The sequence below is a fragment of the Amblyomma americanum genome, chromosome 6 (assembly GCF_052857255.1).
Source record: "Amblyomma americanum isolate KBUSLIRL-KWMA chromosome 6, ASM5285725v1, whole genome shotgun sequence".
In the NCBI taxonomy this organism is placed as follows: Eukaryota; Metazoa; Arthropoda; class Arachnida; order Ixodida; family Ixodidae; genus Amblyomma; species Amblyomma americanum.
Window position 1 is genome coordinate 15769644 of NC_135502.1, and position 21564 is coordinate 15791207.

General features: G+C 45.5%; 2 protein-coding genes across 5 annotated transcripts in view; one reads left to right on the forward strand and one right to left on the reverse strand.

Moving 5' to 3' along the window:
• The window catches only part of LOC144136358 (uncharacterized), a 122026-nt gene that overhangs the window by 87614 nt on the left and 12848 nt on the right, over nucleotides 1–21564 (reverse strand). The window contains exon 1 of one of the 4 annotated variants that reach the window (XM_077668617.1): nucleotides 3460–4024. The exons of 1 other annotated variant lie outside the window; for it this stretch is intronic. In XM_077668617.1, coding sequence (XP_077524743.1) covers nucleotides 3460–3644 — 185 coding nt within the window. In that variant the 5' untranslated portion in view covers nucleotides 3645–4024. Of the gene's footprint in view, nucleotides 1–3459; nucleotides 4025–14808; nucleotides 14862–21564 lie in introns of those variants that run through there. 2 more of the 4 variants (XM_077668616.1, XM_077668618.1) reach the window with 2 other exon arrangements.
• LOC144136357 (galactosylgalactosylxylosylprotein 3-beta-glucuronosyltransferase S-like) overlaps nucleotides 1–21564 on the forward strand; it is a 73557-nt gene that overhangs the window by 21260 nt on the left and 30733 nt on the right. The gene's annotated exons all lie outside the window — the stretch shown is intronic.

Genomic DNA, 21564 nt, shown 5'->3' on the forward strand with positions numbered 1-21564 from the left:
TTTGACCTAACATGGCATCACCATATCGACCTCACCCTAGCATCTGCTAACCGCTCACTTGGTTTTCTTAAACGTAACCTCAGATACGCCCCTATACACGTTAAAAAGCTTGCTTATATAACTCTAATACGCCCTAAAATCGAATATGCTGCGGCCATTTGGGACCCTATTCAAGCCTACGTTATCACTAACATTGAATCCTTGCAAAACCGTGCTGTTCGTTTCATATTTTCAGACTACTCACCCTTCACAAGCCTTTCAGCATTAAAAAAACGTGCCGAACTGGAAGATTTGTCATATCGCCGTAAACTGGCTCGCTTAACCCTTTTCCATAAGCTTTATCACCACCCATCCCTTCGCCGTGATTTGTTTCAGTCACCTGATGCTCTCTTTCCACGCCGTGATCATTCTTTCAAAGTTAAACGCGTAAACTGTCATTCATCGTCTTATGCCAATTCATTTATTCCCCGTACTATCACTGAATGGAATAGTTTGCCATCAGTCATCGCCACAGAAACTGACAATAAAAAATTCCAAGAGCTTCTTCGCTGTGACGGAAATGTGTAAATGTTTGCTGTTTTTGTTAGTGTTCAATTTTTCTTTGTGTGATGCCTTATGTTTTAATTAGCGTTTTTTCTTGTTACACTTGCTTGTTGAAATGTATCGCGATTACTTATGATTGTACCCCCCCCCCCCCCTATGTAATACCCTCTTCTGGAGGGCCTTTAGGGGTAACTTGAATAAATAAATAAATAAATAAATAAACTGCCACGGTTTATGTTATGAGACAGGAGGAGAGAGTGCATTAGGAAGAATATCGAGTTAATAATATGCTAACTGAAATCAAAAAAGAGATATGTGTGTGCTCAGGGCATGTAACGCGAAGATAAGATAACCCATGATAAGTAAGGGAGGTGCACTAAATTGCAAGACAAGGCAGGCGCAGCAGGGGCGGGCAGCGACTTAGGTGGGCGGATGTGATTGGGAAGTTTGCGAGTGTAAGGTGGCCGCAGCAGTCCCAGGACAGGTCAGTTGCAGGGGATACGGGCGAGGAATTACACCTCTAGCGGACAGTATTAGGTTGATGATGAGGATGACAAAAGCAAGAATGTGCTTTCTTTTGTTTAAACTTACAAAACTTCCCTAACATTTCTTTAGGTTGACTTATGTGCGTGCCTTGTGAACGGACCTTTTTTTAAACAGTAGTTCCTCTATGCCCGAATTAACTTTTAACCCTGTTACTGGGCTATATTTTTCGCACATATGATGAGTTTATTTTTCTCTCCTATGTTCAGTGAAGTCTTTCCTCCTCCACCGTTGAAGGCTTTTGGGGAGACGAATATTACTATTCTGAATTTGGAGTCGAATATTATATATTTATTTATTCTGCGTGAGAAAGAAGGTCGCATGAAAAGAACGTATTGTGTCAACACACTAAGTGTCATAGTTTAGCGTTCAGTTTCATTACGAATGAAAAGGCGTCTCTTCCATGGACCCAGATATTGACGGCGATAAGACGCTGAGAAGTATATTGCACACAAAGACGTCTCACATGAGACCGCGCCATGGGAATTTTACAGCGACCAATAATCTCGTTAATAACCTCTTGAAGAAAGATCTGTCTGTTTTTGTGTACCCTGGTTATGGAACCTGTACGTAAAAGAGACCCTGAAATGATTTTTATGGGCATATTCTAGTGCAACAGATCTGTAGAGGTGGCCTTTGTGGGCATTATAGCCAAATTTGAAAGCTCTGCGTGGACCGTATATTATAGACATAACTGTTAAAATCGCTGCTCGCAACAGCTCGCCAACTATTAGAGCGACGCAAATCCACCGCCATTTTTTTTACGTCCAATAGTTCGCGCCGACATGTTTTGGTTTGTTAACCGCTATCTCCTCCTCCGTTCCTTTAAAAAGCAGCAACGTGTGTAACCCGAGATTAAAGGAGATGTTCGTGACTTCCAAGCATCGACTGAGTAGATTCTAGGGATCTAACAGGGAATTTCCTCCGCCCATACAAGAGACGACCCCTGTTATCGCAGTCTTGGAACGAACAACAAAAAGGCGCAACATACAGGGCGAAATAATGGTGCCTCTTATATGTAATGCATGTATATTGTTTTTTCGAGACTTCGTAAATCTTTTACAGTAGGGTACAACATGCACGGGGTTGGTATTTGTTGCAAAAATATTCTTTAAGACGATGTGTGTTGTGTGTTTTTGCTTTGCTTGTCATACATCTGCTTGTCTGTATTTTGCTTGTCATTCATCTGGAGTAATGACCGGACTCTGAAAACGAAACAAGCTCTAAACCCCTCCGGGTGCTTTAGTGGGAGCATTTTTTTTTTTCAGAAGAATTGGCATGTGAAGTTTATTCTTATTCACAGGCTTTAAGTTTGCCTTACATTACTATCGCCATAATAATTTATGCACACACTTTATTCCGCAGACATACCACTCTCATTTCTTTTTATTTTCCGCGAAATCTACTTCCGACTTAAAGAGTCCTAACGTGAACAATGTACGATTTGGGAAGTAACGATGTCTAGGCGAGGTGCGATAAAAAAGCATCGTGTTCCTTGACCATTGTAAACTTTAAGGGTTTTTAATAAACTACATGTTTTAATGAATCCATGAATCACTTCAGAAAATCCACAAAACAACCCACAAAACAACCCAAAATGAAGTACGAACCTCAAAGCTTGATTGCAATCTTTCTGAACAATATTGTGCGGTCGCATTAAATATGCCTTCAATTTTCGCAACCCGACTGCACAGTGCTGGAAGCACCCTTCAGCTGAAGACTTTAGAATAAAGCCGATCTTACGAACTAATATTTATTGCAGTAAATTGTTGACTTTAATCGCTAAGAGGCCCAAATAGAATCATTCAAGCTTCCTTTATACATAAAATACCCACGGAAAGAAAGGAGTCGTGCCGCATATTCTGCCGGCCAACGCAGGCACAATGTGCGGCCAAGTCTCCAAAGGAATGTTTCTATCAGGCGTTTCAGTTAGCATTATTATACAAGGCTTTGTCGTCAAGAAAACATCCAGCTATATATGATGCTAGCGGGGTGCCCCAACAGGGGGGGAAAAAAAGAGAAACTGAACGAACTATATCATTGCAAATCTACCTTTGTGTTGCACATGCCATCAGATAGCCCATACGTGGATAGATGAAACTTTACCGAAAGAGAGGTAAAATCGCACCACCCGGAACGAAGCATGGAGTGCCAAGCTTCGGGTGAGAGGGATTAGCATGCCCTGCTGCGCATCCCTGAACCTGGCTGTCACCAGCGACGCCAATCGAGTATGCCAATGTGTACTGCCGTCATACGTCCTCTCCTAAAATGCTCTTTGGATGACCACCCCCCTTTTCCGAGATGGAATGAAATCGTGAAAAAAGCCAAACGATGTGTGGTGGCCGCGGGAGTGCGTGGCACCCCCTCACTCACCTGGGTCTGTTGACGTGCGAGTAATACTTGTCGAGATGCTCAAGCAGGCGCAGCGCTTCGAGCACGTTCCCTCCAACTTCCTCGGGGTCCGCTCGGGCCAACACGGCAGTCATCTGCAGGACTAGCAAACCAACCAGCAGGGCCATCGACATGGCCACCGCGCTACCCTTCGGGACTCCCATCATCTCAGCAGCTGTGGCAACCAGAACGCTCGGCCTCAGTCTGATGATCGGGTGGCTTGCAACGCGGCTACTCGACTTATTGTTACTCTCGGATACCAGTAAAGCGTGGTATTTGTCCCTTTCCTTTTTTCCTTTACTTTCTCTCACTTCAGGGAATATTTGCGTCCAGCCCCGTCAATCAACCTTCCGGAACCCACCCAGCGATCGCGCGATCTCTGTCTCACTTGCTGCGCTTGACTTCGGCGATTTGGTACTCACGTACGTACTACGTGCGCGCAGGTTAGTCGGGAGATGCTTTCCCACGGGTCCCCGTTTTATAAGGCGCGCGCCCGCGCGCGTACGCATGGTCACGTGGTCAAAGACGCGCGCCGTGGGCCAATGGGAACGGGGACGCCCACGAAAAAAGTAAGCCCTTCAATGAAGAAAGGAGACGGGGCCGGCGTTGGAGTTTGCGAGCTCGCGGGAAAGCGGGATTTCCCGCGGAAGGTGCGCCGTCGATCGCGCGCCTCCCGCGGCGCGGCGCCCGCGTCGCTTTGACGGCGCAGAACGCCGCGGGGGTTTCGGAGGGGCGACGACGGCGACGCAGACAAATGACGCGGCGCCGAGGGTGCAATCGCGATGCCCGCGCGCTGCTATCCGTTGGCGAGATGTCCAGGGTAGAGCAGAGACGAATGCACAGAATACACCCGAACTGCGACAGCCAATATCTTCGCCGACCCGATGCATTCGCATGTTTCCAGCGCTCGCTTCGCCTTCGCTGCGCCTATATTGCCGCCGCATCTGAACCCAGTTGTCGTCTGCGGAGTTTTGTGCTGCCGCTGATCCTTGTGCCGACATATCCTCCACACCGCCGTTTCGAGCGACGAGCCGAGAGAGCGCAGTAATCAAATAAAGAATGACGCGAGATCTTCCTTTTCGTGTTTCGCTTTTTCTTCCCTGATTTCTTCTTATGTTTTTTTTTTTCATTCGATCCATAGGCTCTAACAAGGCCCGCGTGCCGAGCCCGTGCTCCCCTAAGGATAATGGTCGTTGCCACTGCGACTGCTGTCGCCCAGACAAGAAAACATGCGGGTGCGTGGCCGGCTGGTCTGGGCAGCTGCGTGGGGGCCTGTGCTATTGCGCCGCACTACACACAGCATGTTCAACGGAAATAGCTAAGGGTGCGAGCTTCCGGTGACCAAACACCAGTGAAGGATAGCTTTCTGTGCAAGTCACGAATAGAACAATGGGCACCCTCATTGTTGTTGTCAGCAGGTACACCTGCTGTCAAAAGTTGGTGGAGGTAAATTTGGTTTTAAAAAAATTATTTTCTCCCATGGCGCATTGCCTCGCACTGAACTCTGTAGTCTGTAATGCACACAACAAGTGTTAGGTTGCATTTATCAAGAACGCGATGAAGTTAGGTTTTATCGCTAATACTGCATTCCGCAAATTTTTCACTGTAGTTGTGCGTACGCCTCTCTCAGCCAAAAGTGTTCAGAGGAATCCCCCAAGTTAGACTAGACGCCAATAAATGGGGTAATCGCTCGTTACCATCCACTTAAAGTTACTGACGGTTACAGGCACAAAGCTACCATGTCTCTCACGGTCATCCCAATGGAAGCAACAAAAAAAATGTCAAGCCCTGTACATGGACGAATTTCTTTTCTTCTGTGAAGATCCTGTAAAAGCAATATAGCTTTCTCTACCCGAATATGCGTACCAAGGCGAGAGTTCATGAATAATTCCTTCCTTGATATGCTTCGGTTATTGTTAGTAAAGCCAATATATTGTTACAATCCCCATTTATTTGCAACATTAAAGAAGGTACCGAAACAGAAGTACAGCCTTATCGCCCAGACATGAAACCTCGACCTCGGTATCGTCACGTGTTCTTTTTTTTAATAAGAAATACCCCGGAATGAAATTTAAAATACATGAGCTGGATCATGGTGGCCTTGAGGCAGAAAAAATGAATCTGTAACCTCGCATGTTTCTGCCGTACGCCCAGTAGGCACACAAGGCCTGGCTCACAAAGCACTGGGCTGCCTTGGCTACAAAAACGTCTTAAATCGCGCAATACGTCAAAAATGGTTTAAAGTATCAAGGCCGGATGATGTTTTCGGTGACTTGTTACTTTTTTTTTATTTTCTGCATCGTTGCCTTTTCTCACACGCTTGGCATTCCACGTTAAAGAGTACCTGGCTCAGGAAGCATTGGATTAATTCAGCCTAAGCCACCAATGAAAAAAAGTGGCCACGCACTAAATTAGCTTCAAGAGGATGCATTTACTAATGAAATTCATTCTTATGATCTGTTATAGTGATTAACGTTCTCAGCAACAAGTTGAGGAAGAAAATCGTAGCAGTTTCAAGTGTGCGGCCCAAAATTACGATCTTAAAACGAAGAAAACTCTGCTTCATTGCGAAGAAGCTGCTCAGAAATCCTTTAATAAGAGTGGGAATAAATCAACCATGTGAAAGTTTAGCAGTATATGTAAGGAGAAATTTAGACGGGATTTCACAATAATAACCATTATTCGAGCTCATCAGTGCTAGGGCCATGCTTTATGCATTCCCTTTATTCTGATATATTTTTATTCATGGTTACAAGGCAAACAACAGATGCCGCAGATCTAAACCCTTCGATGCAGCCGGCGTCAATTTTTCCCTGCAAAGAAAGTTATTTTGTTCATTCCCACAGTTAAAGCGTCAAGATGAACACGGCCGTAATTCCGGAAACACTACATAAGCAAACTCTAGAACAAGCAAGAGAATGCAACAAAGAAAGTTTCTTCACGGCAAAAATGCCGGCCTCGCAAGATATCTCCAAGCTGCAAGCGCAGCTGCCTTTGTGGTATACAAATCTGTGCAGTTGAATACCTATGAACGCCAGAAAATAAAATCATATCTGCGCTTCTCTTGTACTTCCTTTTTCAGCTCTTCCAAGAACATAAGCAGCGTTAACAAAATGGATTCCTAAAATTTCATTGTTGTGGTATGCCTAAACTACACACATTCTAGAAACTTAACCACATAGCGATTCTATATATAGTCGCTTTGTGCATTGAAGCAAAAAGTACTAGAAGGCACTCATTATGTGGTTAGAGGTACCTGCATGTGTGCAACATTCCATCAATTAGAGGGTCGCATTGGATGACTTCGCAACATTGGAAAAGTATTAATTACGGGCTCAATTTTCGCCTCTTATTTCACTCGATGAGGGCCCAAAGGTTGAAATGGTTCTCCTTTCCGAAGGCAACCTGGTGTATCTTCGTAACTAAAAAAGTAAAACACGCCAAATCACAGCACAGAGAGACAAAGCACAGCAGCTTATCATAGGAGCTTATCACAGAACTCATTTCAATGCGGCGGTGGAAGCATCAGTGGCGCAGCTTTCGATACCTTTCATGCATAAGGCTTTACTGATTAACAGCGATTTGCCCCTTTCTGCTTTTCCTCGGCTAATCGTTCCTTTACATTCATGAAACTTGTCTTGTTTCGCGGGCCCACATGACCGCCTGCTTTGATATCGTTCTGTTACTTCCCTTATTACCTTCTTCAAGTCGTTCACACCATCTGAAGCATTGATGTTTCCCAAGATTCCGCGCTGCGAAAATTCTTGACACACCAAAGTGTGCGAAAATTAATGCAAAACAATTGCCTCTTTGCTTACCTTCGAAAAGGATGAAAGAACGGATTTAGCGAAGTTAAGACACTATCCTTCGATGTGACGATTGCGCTCCTATTCTGTGCAGCAGTTTTATTTCTCCCGTTAAGCACCACCTCTTGGTGTTAAAGCCACATTTTGCAGCTAAAAGTTTTGTGTGCGTGGGTAACTGTCATCACCATATCATCTGTACAAGACATACGAAACGACGCCTACCATAATCAAAGCTATCGTACACGTCAGCGTAAGAGTAAGAAAGCATTCGAGCAATTCTTAAACAAAATTCGAAATCCGTAATCTACTCTCTGTTGCAAGATTCCTTGTTCGTGTTCCCGGAAATTCTGTTGTGTTTTTCTGATAAACAGTTTTAATGTCGACGAAGAGATATTATATATTGAACTTGTGCAAATATGGATACGTGGCATACACAGAGTATACCGGCCGCGTTCTCACGTGGCATTATTTCCCACTGCGTTATACGCCACCACGCCTAGCACTATCTCAGCGTATCCCGATCTCCAGAAGTACATCTGGCGGCGCAGTTTCCCACGCGGCAGTCATTCGTCTGGTTTACGATGCGATTTCCAACCGCCTTATCGCCAGAATTGCCACCACATATAATTTACTTAGAGAAGTTGGTGTAGTAAGGCAAACGTGTAGAATAACGACAAAAACAACTTATGTTTCAGTGCTTTTGTTTCCCCCGAATATGTTACTTGGTGCATTGCAGGGTAAACACCTCACGTATTGCCGATACCCAAGCGGTCCATTGTCAACAAGTACAGTCTTTTCTGCACTGCGTGTGGCGGCGACATTACCTTATTGAAAAGTTGTTTTCGATACGAACACACTGTGAGCAAACTCGATGCTGGAAGCATTAAGTCGCGTTTGTCACCGATTTTCACATTGCAAGGAAATTTTCACAGTATATTTATCATCGGTGTCTTGTATCAGCTTTCTGTGGTGGTGTCGACATAGGCATCTGTCCTAAAAGAAACGCTCCAGTTTGGGCAAAAAGTATTATTTTTCAGTAAACTCCGCACGCTGAAATCATTTCTGGATCATTAAGTTCCCTTATCCAGTATAATAGATACCACAGTTCTTTTAGATTTTAAATATTAGATCTAAAGCATGCGAAAATCAATAAATATTCCACTCGATGTTCTCTATTCAACATGCGAAATGTTTTTGCGAAGCAACTATGCCCAGCTACCCCTGTAAAGTGACGTTCAGTGTCTTTTTCACGAGCTGCGCTATGTAATATAGCGGTGTCATAGCGTTACCAGGACGATGTTACTGAATCCATTAACGAGATGTAACTTTTTTTTCCGTTGTTTCTTTTTTGAACAATTTCGCTGAATGGAGCGAAGAACCCGCAAAATAGCGAGCACAAAAAACTGCATAATTTCATTCAGGCCTCACACACCTCAAAGCAGAGATTTTCACCATTTGAGAACTTCTAATTCTTAGAATAAAATGGCGTTAACAAGGTGTTTACGTTTTAACACAGCCGTAAGGCCACTGCCTTAACCCAGTAGCTTTGATTCATCTTAGTCTCATTTCGAATGACATACACAAGCGTTTCACATAGAACGAGGCAGAAATCATTTCAAACATCCCCGATTCGACGGCTGTCCAAATATAGGTCGCGTTGTTGTAAGAAGACTATAACCATGGTCAGCACCGGCTCATGTTTTCTTCCTCTGCCTATTTTTCCTGGATTTATCAACGTCCGTCTTTTCCTTCAGTACCTCTGCAAAGCGGCTTTTAAGGAAATAAGAAATAAGCAATAAAAATGCGCCCTTTGCACATTCAGAAACATTGAAAAAGACAGCTCTGGCAACCCGGTTTACGTTTTAGTAGACCGGAACACGAAAACAATACTTGCGCGCCTAGACGGTTTAGTTCAGGGAATTGCTCCATGTGAGGCACTCTCCCGACCTTTTGGCTCCTCGAACACGTGGACCAATTTTGAATACGATTCTAAAAAGCGGCACACGAAAACTGCTATCCAGGTTAAACGCATGTGAGTTCAATAACAACCAACAACGTGGCCGAGAATGAGGCCACGAGAGACAGAAAGCACCGCGATATCCAAAGCCTGTCATCGGGGTGCCAAGAAGGGTCGGCTAGACCTTCGCGCCCTGCAGTTCACAGCAGCATGGAAATGAAAGAAACAATACGCGCATGCGACCCAGTGGCTTCTAAACAAATCGTAAGGACAGATTGACAGTTCTAGCGGCAAGAATGAAGCCACGGCATTTTACAGTTGTTGCAAAAATCCTATGCCTAGAGGAAGGATGCCAGGCAAAGGGGGCTTTAATGCTAGAGATGGGCCGCACACACATGGGACGTGCTCATTTGCCCACAAAATAAATACGTGTAAAGAAAACACTGCGCATTCATTCTGAAGAAAGGTGCGAAAACATTTCGCAATGGCGTAAAATTAAAAAAAATCATTATCAGCTTGGACACATGTTCCCTCGTGAGCAGTTTAAGTCACAGTTGTTTTGAGACCTGTGAGAGAACCGAAGGCCACTGCACTGGGCCGCATGTGACGCAAGTAGAACTTACATTTGGTGCCAGACGACGGGCCTTAGCCTCAGAGCTCTTCGGGCATTGCATCGATACATGACTGGCCATGAATGCGTGAATAGATGAATGAGTGACCGGCCGGAACTTTCCGTATCGTACAGTCATGGACGAGCTAACTCAAAATGACGGCGAAGCGACCAAAAGCTACCGATGGTTCCGTGCAGTTACGAGAACATGAACCAACAACCAGATAAAAACAGGCACGACAGTGAAGCCTGCATCTCATTATGAGAGAAATGGCTCTTCTATGCCAACACTTCTGAAAACATAACTTGACACCAGAAACAAAATATAGCGAAAAACTGCAAAAGTAAAGATAGCTCAGGAACTGACCGCCGGAGCGGTATAATAAGGTGCCAGAAAGCCACTCCTCATTCATCGCCAAACCTCGATTATGCTGACCCAGGCGCTCTTGTCTGCGCTCCAGTGCCAGTGTTTGCGGTCTGTGTTCTCTTCGCTGCACGGTGCCACCGGTAGTTTCTGTACCTCGGTCTGTCATGCTAACGGTGTCATGACGCAGTAAATGTCTCGCATATCTCGGTGGACACCCTAACCGCGCCGTAGGGGACGGATAAATGAGGGAGTGAAAGAAGAAACGAGTAAATATGTGCCGTAGTGGAGGTTTCAGAAAAATTTCAATCACCTGAGCATCTTTAACGTGCACTGACAACGCACAGCACGCGGGCGGCTTTTTTGCGTTTCCCCTCCATCGAAACGCTGCCGCCGTGGTCGGGCTCGTACCCTGGCACTCCTGCTCAGCAGACGAGCGCCTTAACCACTGCACATCGCGGAGGGTAGTGCGGCAAATCCTGAAGCTTTACTGAGCGTGGGGAGCGTTGAAACAAAAAAAAATTACAGATTGTTACATTCGTTTTAGACACATCGTTGAGACAAAGTGCACAGTCACGCAACCTATACTTCCACGAGGGCTTTAACGAGCCGAACGTTCCCATGTTAACATTTTGCCTTTAATCACGTATTTTTTTCCTCCCTTGTTTCCGCTTGTATGCATCCCAGCTCTCAGTAACGCTCTCTAACCTGGCGCTGGTTTGCGTAAATGATTTATGAACGAGAGCAGCCATATTGCACATCTCGCCCGAATAAACTCAGGTAATAACGCGTGAAATACCAGCTCACTAACGACCAAGGAAAAGATGCACTTATTTCTACATTTTTATTCTTTCAGACACATTGCTCAAGAAAACAGGCACCACCTACCGACACGTTTCTAAATTAGAGGGTGTAGCGCCTTTTCTTAATTAGTGAGCAATATTACAATAAAAAATAATGTTTTGCCAGTCAATACGGTAAGCGACCGGCGCCTGCTGGTTCGCGAAATGTTAGAGGAAACTATGACGCATTGCATAATGAGTTTGGTGTTGGTTGATGATTACAGTGACGATTACGTAGTGGTGGTCGTAATCGTCATGATGATGATTTGGCTCTGCAGTGTATTTGGTTCCGTGTTGAAGCTCCTCGGGAACGTGTTCTTAAGAACGCATGCGAACTGGAAAAATGATTATAATGTAAAGCATGGAGAAGATTATATCTGGCATGTTCTTGATCTGTTCGGCTCTCAGCGGGGTTTCGGGCTCTAGCTGACCTGCAGGCGTCCTGAGCACGAGCTTCTGCTCGACGCCACTCCGCCAAGCCGTCGGCAGAGTCGAAGTCCCACTCGTGACGTAGTTGATGTCATTTATTCCTCTTCCGCCACCTCCTCCCGTCCTCCCCTTTTTACCTAGGATGTCTGCAAGTTGTGCGCTTTCACCAACAGTAGCAAGTCGAGCTGGCGCACTTCCTGTTCCAACCAATGCGGAACCACACAGGCGTCCGTTTGGCTAAGCGCGCTAGGTTATGCCACATTCGCGTTTTCTCCTCAAGATTAACAATGTCCTGCTCGCCTAACTAACAACCTTGCTGCTTGCTACGGGTATGCATTCAGGGCGTAATTCTTAGTGCTTTTGTGTGGCCAACTGGAGCTGCTCGTCGAAGTAACTCCATAAAGGCAAGGTTGTGCAGCACCGAGAAATAGCACCAAAAGGGACAACAGGGCGCCCAACGGAGGCTTGCTTTCGGCTGAGAGGCTTGTATCAGCTCTAGAAATTATTTGTGGAGAATTAAAGAATACGTGTTTGAGGCTCAGCAGATACGTAATGAATTGGTAATAGAAGTATTAAATGTATACAACTGAGTAGCAATGAAAAACTATTACATTGATGTCAGAACGCGAGGCATATACGTCGCCTATGTTGTTGTACCTCAGTTGTCGAAGCACATTTGTGCTTGGTTAATGCGGCGAGTTGGGCGTGTTGGTACAAGGTTTTCTGGAAAAGCAGCGCTGAACAGACGAGGAAAGAGACGAGGCGACAAGGACGGGCGCTGAACTGACAACAAATTTTATTGAAGGGATTCACACTTATAAACGTAGTGTAGCTACCGTTCGCGCATGCTCAGAAAAGTCAGCTCTTTTGGTGAAAGGGCGATAGAGGCTGTGCTGACGCAGCCCTCTCCCAGGCTATATATCTGATTTGATTCTGCTATTTCTCTAGTCATACGTACACTGCTCTTTCTGATTATGGAGGTGTCATCGAGTGCAGGACTACAATCTAGGCAAGTGATACAGTGACTTGCGAGGAAGCCTTCAAAATCTTTTCCCTCGCGTGCATTTTTCACGTTCAAGGCATGCTCTCTTAACCTCTCGTTCACGCATCTCCCAGTTTGGCCAACATACGTCTTTCCACAACTTAACGGAATTTTGTAAACTACACCTTCTGTGCAATCAACATAAGGCCGCCTATGTTTTTTGCCACAGCCACGCTGCATTGTTGTCAGTTCAGCGCGCGTCCTTGTCACCTCGTCTCTTTCCTCGTCTGTTCAGCGCTGCTTTTCCAGAAAACACATTTGTGCCTCAGCAGTGTTCCGTAATGAAGTGTGTCCGAGGTGCCTCAGGGACATAAAAGAGAAGCATATTTCTGTCGCATAATAATATTGCCGTGCTCAAGTTCGCGACGAAGATGCAACACGTGTGGATTCAACGCTGGTTCTGGGCGTTAGCTTTGCAACGGACGTTTACCCCATAAGGTCATTGCTAAACTCCATTTGTTCGCATTATCGACTTCTTTCTTAGCGTACAAACTGCAACACCCGTGCTTCCCTCTTACGGAAAACACAGTTCGGCGAGCATGCGGTGCGCATGGTATTGCTGGGATATTCTTTGCATCCTTGCGCTGTTGGACAGTAGGGGAAGTCCCATTTCTCTGCATGTGTTACTCATCTTGAGCAATGCGGTCGCTCTTTGTGGACTCTTCACAGTTCTTCTAGCTTCTTCTTCAAGAGCCTCTGCGGTTATCCACCCCGAATGCAAATGTTTTGTATTCTTGCAAAAACGTCGCTGGACTTGCCGCATTTATTCTGATTTCATTTGCATTTTCTTTCTCCCAGTAGTATTTCTGTGAAGGTCTCCGGTGTCATTTAGATTAGCGGTCATGTGGTACTATTTCCAGATATCGTACTCCACTGATGTCCTCTATTCTTTTTTTTAATCCCGGTGACCATGCAGTATACGTTTGATTGTCGGCTGTTATGAGAGAATCTGAGACGCCCCGGAATGTGGACGCAGTATTCGATGCACTGGAATTTTCCTACTGAGGTACTAAAAGATCGCGTCCCGCGATCATTTAATACCTCGCGGGACGCAGGACGCGATTTTTTGCTGCTAATTAGCGTCAGTTTTTGGCTGGCGGGCGAGGCAATAAGAAGTCGCTAAACATTTTTTAATTCCAATTACAATGTTTGCCTGTCTAGAGTCTTTTACATGAATAGCGCATTACGCGGCGACCAGTGGGCGCGAAACAGAACGCTCGCTTTGCTGTAAACGAGCTGGTTAACGACCCTGAAAAAAATAAAAGGAAGCAGGACATGAATCAATGATCTAAAAGCAACGACTTACGACATCACTAAAATCACAAGACCTGCTCTCCTGTTGTACAGCGTATAAATAACAACTGCAACGTTGCCGCCAGATTGAGAAAGGGAGGTTTCAAAATTATATTTCTTTGTTGGTTATCTCATTGGGCATCCAGTGAATGCATCAACCACTTGCATGTCGAGGTAAATGTTTGGGGCACTGTCAAGAAAAACTTGATCAGCTGCCACTAGTAACTGGCAGTCAAAGTTTCCAGGGAAAACCTTCTGGCGCTGTAAGGTGTTTTCCTTACTACAAGAGGTGAGTTCATCCATCACGACAAAAAAGGAGTTGACGCATGCATAGTCAGTAGCGGCTTGAAGCTCGGGCTAAGCTCTCACACACGAAAAAAGCCGAGATTAGGGTTGCGAAAACACAGTTTCTCATATTCGTAACCTTCATGTCTTGGTGTGAGGCAAATGAGCAACATAACTTCACATTTCCAAAAGCAAGTAGAGCAAGTTGCGGGGGCACTTAGAGCATCCATGTAGCTCAGAACTTGTGTGTGATAGGACGCCCTCTGTCTTCCTTTTTTGACTTTTTTTTTTGCCTTTAAGCGTGTTGTAAATGCGCTTACTATACTGCTGCAACGCAAACCGTGTGGTTTGAGTACTTTCGACCAACACCATACGTTTTTCAAAAATGCGACACAAAGAAGGCAGGCCAGTGTTAAAGCGTGAATTGCCCTATACTCAAATAAAAAAAAACACAACACAAAATTTTCTGTTCTCAAAACAAATGTTTTTAGTATCTTTGGCCATGAACTTGTAGCAAGAGAAATTTTTGTAGTCACAACAGATTTTCTGTTGTAGTGTGCTATTCCTTGTAACGATATCAGTACAAAAAAATATGCACTACCACCGAAAAATCTGTTGCCACAAAAATATTTTTTTCGTATTTTGGGCCCAATTTTTACGTTTTTTATTCAAGCAGGTAGGGCTTGTACACAAGGTTTCTCACCCGCTTTTGCACCTGCAATTCTCCGCAACACATCTGGGTCCGCAGTTCCAAAGCACACCTGGACAACAATAAAGAGCACCCATGGTTTTGTACACGTACACTGTATAGATGACCGCCTATAAAGCACGCTGAAAACATGACCGCGTGCGTAGGATTTATGCCGTACTATCGGAGAAAGAAGTTTGCGGAACGCGAGTTCTTAGAAAGACTTCTCCCGACGTCACCGAGTCGTTGTTGGCAAAGCTCTGCACTCCCTGCTTTCGAAAAAAAAATAATAATTTTTACTTGTTTTGAGATACGCTCAGCCGTCACAAGTAGCAAGAAGGTGCAACGTCTCTTTAGTGTATGAAGAGATTTCACATAACTGCGCAGCATCAAATCTTCTTTATCCTGTGTAATACTAGAGTCGAATGCACGCACCGAATGCAACGCCTTACTTCCAGGTGTCGTCACTACAACGGTGCTACTCCCATGATCACTATATTGTTAAGCGTCAAAGCTAAAACTAGTGCTCACCAACGAGAAAGAAGTGCTTTTGCGAAGAAAAGTAACTAGATTTTATATTTAACGAACATCGCAACTTGCTAGACTTGACAGACAAGGCTTCATCGCGCCTATAGGAAAAAAAAAATATCGCACTTTAAGCTCGACGGTTGGTTGTTCTCTTTAAGTAATCATTCTTGCTCTTAAACTCGCTCTTAGATGGAGAGCAGTACCGTGGAATGAGCTCCCTTGCTTTATGCAGTATGCAGCTAATCAAATTTGCCTCTGGTCTATGCAGAACTTAAAAGCAGGAGGCCCTTAGCGCAAGCCTACAGCTTTTTAAAATTGCGTTCTTTCATGGGACACATATTTTAGCGGTCACTGAATCTGGCAAGCAGCACAGTACTGTCACGTAGTGGTGACGGCAGTCGAAACAGCGATGAAGACGGACAAAAGGGTCTTCTAAAAGAAAACTGTTACTTTCCCCCCAAAATGGACTGAATCACTCGGCGGCGGCGAAGTGACAAGCGTGCTCGGCGGTCGTCGAACAGAATGTCCGCCGCTGTCGGCCGTGCTCAATTTAAAGCTGATAGCGGACTTTCGAGATAAAGCGTGCAAAGTTACTAGAACAATACGGAACAACATAGAATGAGCTCTGCCTGGCTGCGATCAATCGAGATAAATCTAGTCGCGTCTTGCGTCGCAAGCACAGCGATAAAGTGGTGTGGCGGCAGATTTGAAAAACGAACAAACACTGCAAATATTCGCGGCAATATTAAGAAAATTTCGATGTTTAAACGAGCCCCCAACATTGAAAATCATTTTCTGCTGTTCCTGTTTCTCGCGCTTCTTGTGCCTTCTGTGACGTCAGGAGTGTGCTTATTGTGTCGCTGAAATTAAATTTAAATATTGAAAACAGTGGCTCTTTCTTTTCATCAGGTAAAAGGATAACAAATGCACGCTTGCGTCGTAGAAAAGGGAGACAAAAGATTTTCGTAAGGAAAATTACGAAACTCTGGCTGAAAAAAAAAAGGGGGGGGGGGGGGTGCGGGTGCGAAGCGCGCTTTGCGCCATTTATATCCGCGTGCCTTTCAACGAACAAACAGTGCGTGCCGAATAGGGAAACCATGGAAGGAAAGAACAAAAGCCCGCTGCTACGAATGTCGTTTCAAGGAACATATACGATGAAAGCGTCTGTAAATATTGCTTGGAGTTGTCCGCATCGAAATTCCGCTAATGGTCACGCAAGCTTCTGCGCGACGTGAATTTCTTTTGGCGCGATTAATTCCGTGTCAAATCACCGGTTATTCTTCCACGGCGTGGTCATTATCCATTGCAAGTTTTTACTCGGCTAAAAAGAAACTGTACTTGGTAGTCATTACTACATACATAATAGACTAGCGCTCAACAGCTTTTTTAAGGATATGAGCAAAGGGAGAAAATATGCACTTTCCAAACTTTCAGTAACAAAATTTCCTGTCAATAGTGTTTTCGGGAAACTAAAAGGCACCTTCACAAGAAGACTGCACCCGAACTAAGCCATCCGTATGAGTAGAAGGGCTATACAGTTTTCCTTCTCTTGGCATGCATTGTAGCTACCGCGCTCAAAAATGAACGGTTCAGGACCACTGCCAATTGAGATGGAAAGGCTGCAATAGTAGACACGATAAACAATATTTCACAGCATGCAACTGTGCTTATCTTACGCTCTTATGCTTACTCTCGGCTTATGCTCGGGTTTGGTCACAAACATCATTTACTGCTAGTCGAGCTTATTTATTTCCACTCAATATTTTCTTTTATTTCCCAAACTTGTTCTACCCGAATTCTTTCGCAATGGAACACTAGCGGCGTTGTTCTGATGACCAGTACTCCTGTAGGTTTAAACCGACTACAAAAAAATAAAAAATGCATTCCTTCCAATTATTAACAAGCTTGGTTTGTTTATCTCGAGAAGGAAAAAGGTTAGCTTTTCGTTTCGTAATTAAAGCCAAAAATAGCTAGAACTGCATAATTTATATTGAAAAGCTCTACAAATATCTTCAGTAAATCTTGCATGCACACGAAAATTAATAAAGCTGCCTGAATTGAAAAAAAAAAGATTAAAAAGCACCGCCGTAACACGTCGTATAAAAGCAATGAGCGCCGCATCCATGTTTAATGCCTTGCGTGTCGGAACAAAATCTTTAAAATCGTTTTTTCTTGGGAATACCTTAATTCGCAACTTTTTCAAAGCGTAGTTTAATTTTTGTTCATCTAAACAACCTAACTCAGGGGGGAGTCTTAAAATGAGCGGATCAGTTTATCCTCCGTGGAGGCTATTCAAAATATCACTCATGTCAAGCTCCCGAAAAACCGCAGCAGCTATAATAACAAGCCAGGGCATTGGATTTCTGCGAAAAGCAGCGTGGGACACTGGGCAGATAACGACCAGATCAGTGTGGCAATGACTGTGACAAACGCAGCAGGAAGTAGCAGAAAGAGTCTCTTTATAATGCAACACCGAGGATCGCGGTTGCCATCATTAAAGAGAGTGGGACAAAGAGCTCATAGCAAAGCGGGGGCCTAATTGGAGTATCATTTCGCCTCACTTAATTGCCATGGCCTCATCTTGCTAAGAGCTGTTCCGAGAAGAACGGCCGAAAGCAAGAGCATTGCTAGCAGCAAGAACGAAAGGGCAGAAGAGCAATGAAAGCGTACAACTTGTCTGACATATGCCGTGAGAGGGGATTAACCCAATTTAAATCCAGTTTAATTTGAACCCCTACAGAAAGTGATGTTGTGGACAGTGGACAAAAAGCCTTAATACAGGGCTTGAGAGCATCCATTGAACGTCTACTCAGCTGACAGCGATACAGCAGCGGCTACAGGATGGCTTGCATAAAGGATAGCTATCAGCTAAAAAAAAAAAAGAAGCACTGATTTGTGAATGCGACGTCAAGTCACACACAAAACATCAAAGTTGCTTCACTTGGCGATAAGCACGGTGGAAGTCGGAAGTGCAGGACAGGGTCGAGGAAATGAAAACGTGAGTTCAAGAAGTGTCCCGAATTCTAGTCCGAAAAATAGCTCGGAAACTGGCCCGATCTTCCGCAAAAGTGTTGGAAGCCTACCCACTGCGTTCACTCTTCAAATTGTGATCAATGCACAATCACCGTCGTGGTGGGTGTTGTGTGCGGCCTCGTCCACGCGGTGATTTCTTGTAGTGCTGGTGTCTGCAGTTAACCATTGGTAGACTGTATAGTGCCCTTCATTGGAGGCAGAAAGCTGTAGCTCCGGGATTTCTTCGACCAGTTGCTCATCGGAACCGCGGCAAAGAGCAGCTTGTAAGCCTTTGATGGCTGCTTATGCAGCAAAGAAAATCGACCAGTGCCGAAGGCTCTCCTCATCTATGGCGGCAGCTGGCAGATACCCCGCAAGCCCTTCGTTTCAAGCGGCACATATTGAAGGGTTCAATAAAAACGACGCATTGCCTTGCACAAGCGAGGCGATACCATGTGCGAAAATTGTGGGTCACCTAATTGTCGCACAGGTGCTCGGCTGATTATGTTGGATTCAAAGTAAAATCAACCACAAAGCCGCTAGCCGCAATCTGAGTCAGCCACGAATCGGTGGTCTAATCGTCAACCAGCACATACTTAATCATTAAGTCCACGCCGTTTATCATGGGGACGGGCACACGCTGTACTCTGAAGGTGCAGGCCACGCGCCTCATGGCTGGCTCCAAACAAAGACTTGTCCTTTGTGGCTTCTACTTTCCTCCTTGAAGCAATGATACGAGCGCGTTGCAACACGTTCTCGCAGGGAGTAGCAAACGCGGGAGAGGACGCCGCAACCTGGCAAGTATTTTACCCCGCCGCTCTACAGAAGTGAAGAGCGTTCGTTCAGTGCTATAGTTTAGAGGCCTTGTGCAACAAAGCGGCATTGCTTCTCACATTGCACTCTTAAGAGCAGCTTAAGCGCTTCCAAGTTTTCTCCTTCAATATCACAAAATCAAGCGCCCCTAAAATTTCGTATTAGGGAGTACCGTAGTCGTTTATGCTCGGACGGGACGTTTCGGATAACGTCGGCCTGAGGTTCGCTATCATGTTCGGTGTGAGGTTCGCCACAGTTTTCGAGCGATGTTCGCTTTAGTTTTCTTAGAATGCAAGCTTAATGCATTTCACGCATAAAAATGGCACTAACCATCAGACATGAAATATGATTAAGTAGATTTACACATGTTCCGTTTCGAACGCAATCAGCTTGTCCACGGCCTTTATGCAAGCAAGGCACGACACAACAGCCGCATTGCAAAATAAAGTTGCCGTGGTGGAGCCGAAATGTGCGTTTAAATTCTTGCTTGTGTGTCGTGCTGGCATTCTGTTTCCACCTTTCGCCTTGCTTCTTTCCTGCCAATACGGCTTTCCTTTAAGCTCTGGTCTTCTTCGCGCATAAATTACGCTTTAAGGCGCTACACGGAGAGGCGTATGCAAAACTGCAGTGGGCTCTCGCGCAAGTCTGCCCAACATCCGGTACAATACCTGCGTCAAATGCTTTGAACCAAAGCAAAATGTATTCTTTTATGGTCAGCTCTTATACCTATTGGTTTTCCGCATGTTCAAAGTGTTACAGCTATTACTGTAATTTTTGACCGCTTCGATGATAAATCCGGGCACAGAAGGCTGAGCACGAACATGACCACACGGCAGAACACTGTACAATAAATTCCGTACACGTTCCTCGAGCTCACCAAACAACCGCTTTCGAATAAGCGCATATGCATATTAAATGCCCTAAAACACCCGATTCCCGGCCAAATACGAGCCGTTAATCCAATATTTGCCCCTTTTTTACAAGGTTTCAAGCATAGACGGGTTTGGCTTGGTCCTCGGTCTCGTCGCTCGCTTTTCCAGGAACGGTGTGTAGTCTGCGAGCTTACAGATGCACGTTGGCACGGCTGTTTTAACACTGATTTTCTTCTGCTCAGAGCAATGATCTTGCATATAATGTAGCTAGGGTGGGTATGGGATATTTTGCTCGATTTCTGTCTTCTTACTTCGTCCTTGCGACGACGTAACCCTACGAACTGCCGTTACACCACGGATTCCCTTCTCGTTTGCCAATCGCTGTCTTGTTTCGGCGAAGTTTGTTAACGATAAGGGCGCGGAGAACTCAGGCAAACACTTGGCGCACCGGGCCTGCTAGGACCCCCCCCCCCCCTTTTTTTTTTTCGTCTCAGCGCATCGCACATGTGGCATCCAGGAACAGCGTTCTTTACACATTGTCATTTTTAACGCGAGAGCGTTAAGGGCCCCGTGTCGCAAAAAAGCCGGTGTCGTCGGCGTCGGCGGCGTTGGCCGTGAGCGAAAAGTCCCTCATCCTCCTCGCAATGTACGCCACTGCCGCAACAGATAGCGCGCGACGGCAACGCCTCCCGCTCGTCTCGTTCGGGCGCAGTGGGGCCGTGCGGGCACGCGGGAATCACGCGGTGAGCGGCGAACAACGCAGCGCACATCCAAAGCGCGTTCACCACGAAGCTTGCGGCTTGCTGCCCGTTCGTTCGGCGCGGTAGCTATGCTGGCATCGGGTTTGTCGAGAACGATGTGCCGACGTAGTACGACTGCAACTTGAGTCCCTCGCGTTTCGGCAAGGCGCCTGGCAGCGCCTCTACGTGGTTTGTCGCTCCGCGCGTCCGTTTCACCGTACGTAGCAGAGCGATTTGTTTAACGGGCAACGCGTCGCGCCGAACGTGCGATGGAGTTCCGTGGACTCCTTGGCAGTGCTGAAACACCCTGTCTGTCACGTTCCAATCTTAAAGGCGAAGCTTAAGCGTCCTCCTATTTTCTTTGTATTCAGTGTGAATGCAGGCACCTATAGGAAGTTGTTGTGAAACAACCACCATTACGTTGTATGAGCACCGGCACGCAGCCGCCGAGGACAAACGTTATGAATGTTATTTCGCCCTTGAATACATTCACATCCGTTTACACAAGACGTGCAAGCCCGAACATCGTTTTAGGTTATCGGAGGGGCGGTGACACGGTGCAGTGTATCGACCTTGAACGAGGAGATGAAGGATTAGTATTTCGGGAGAAAAGCCTGCACAATAAGGAGCCTTTCTTGACGGCAGATTTTTGTTGTTTGTTTTTCCCTCAAAGGGCTGGGATAAATCGACGTCTTATTTCTCGGGAATATCATCGCCTACTTCCATCACAAATCATGCATCGCGAAAAGAGACGCAGCAAAAAACCTCACAGACATCATCACGGTGGAAGTTTTGCAGTATTAAGC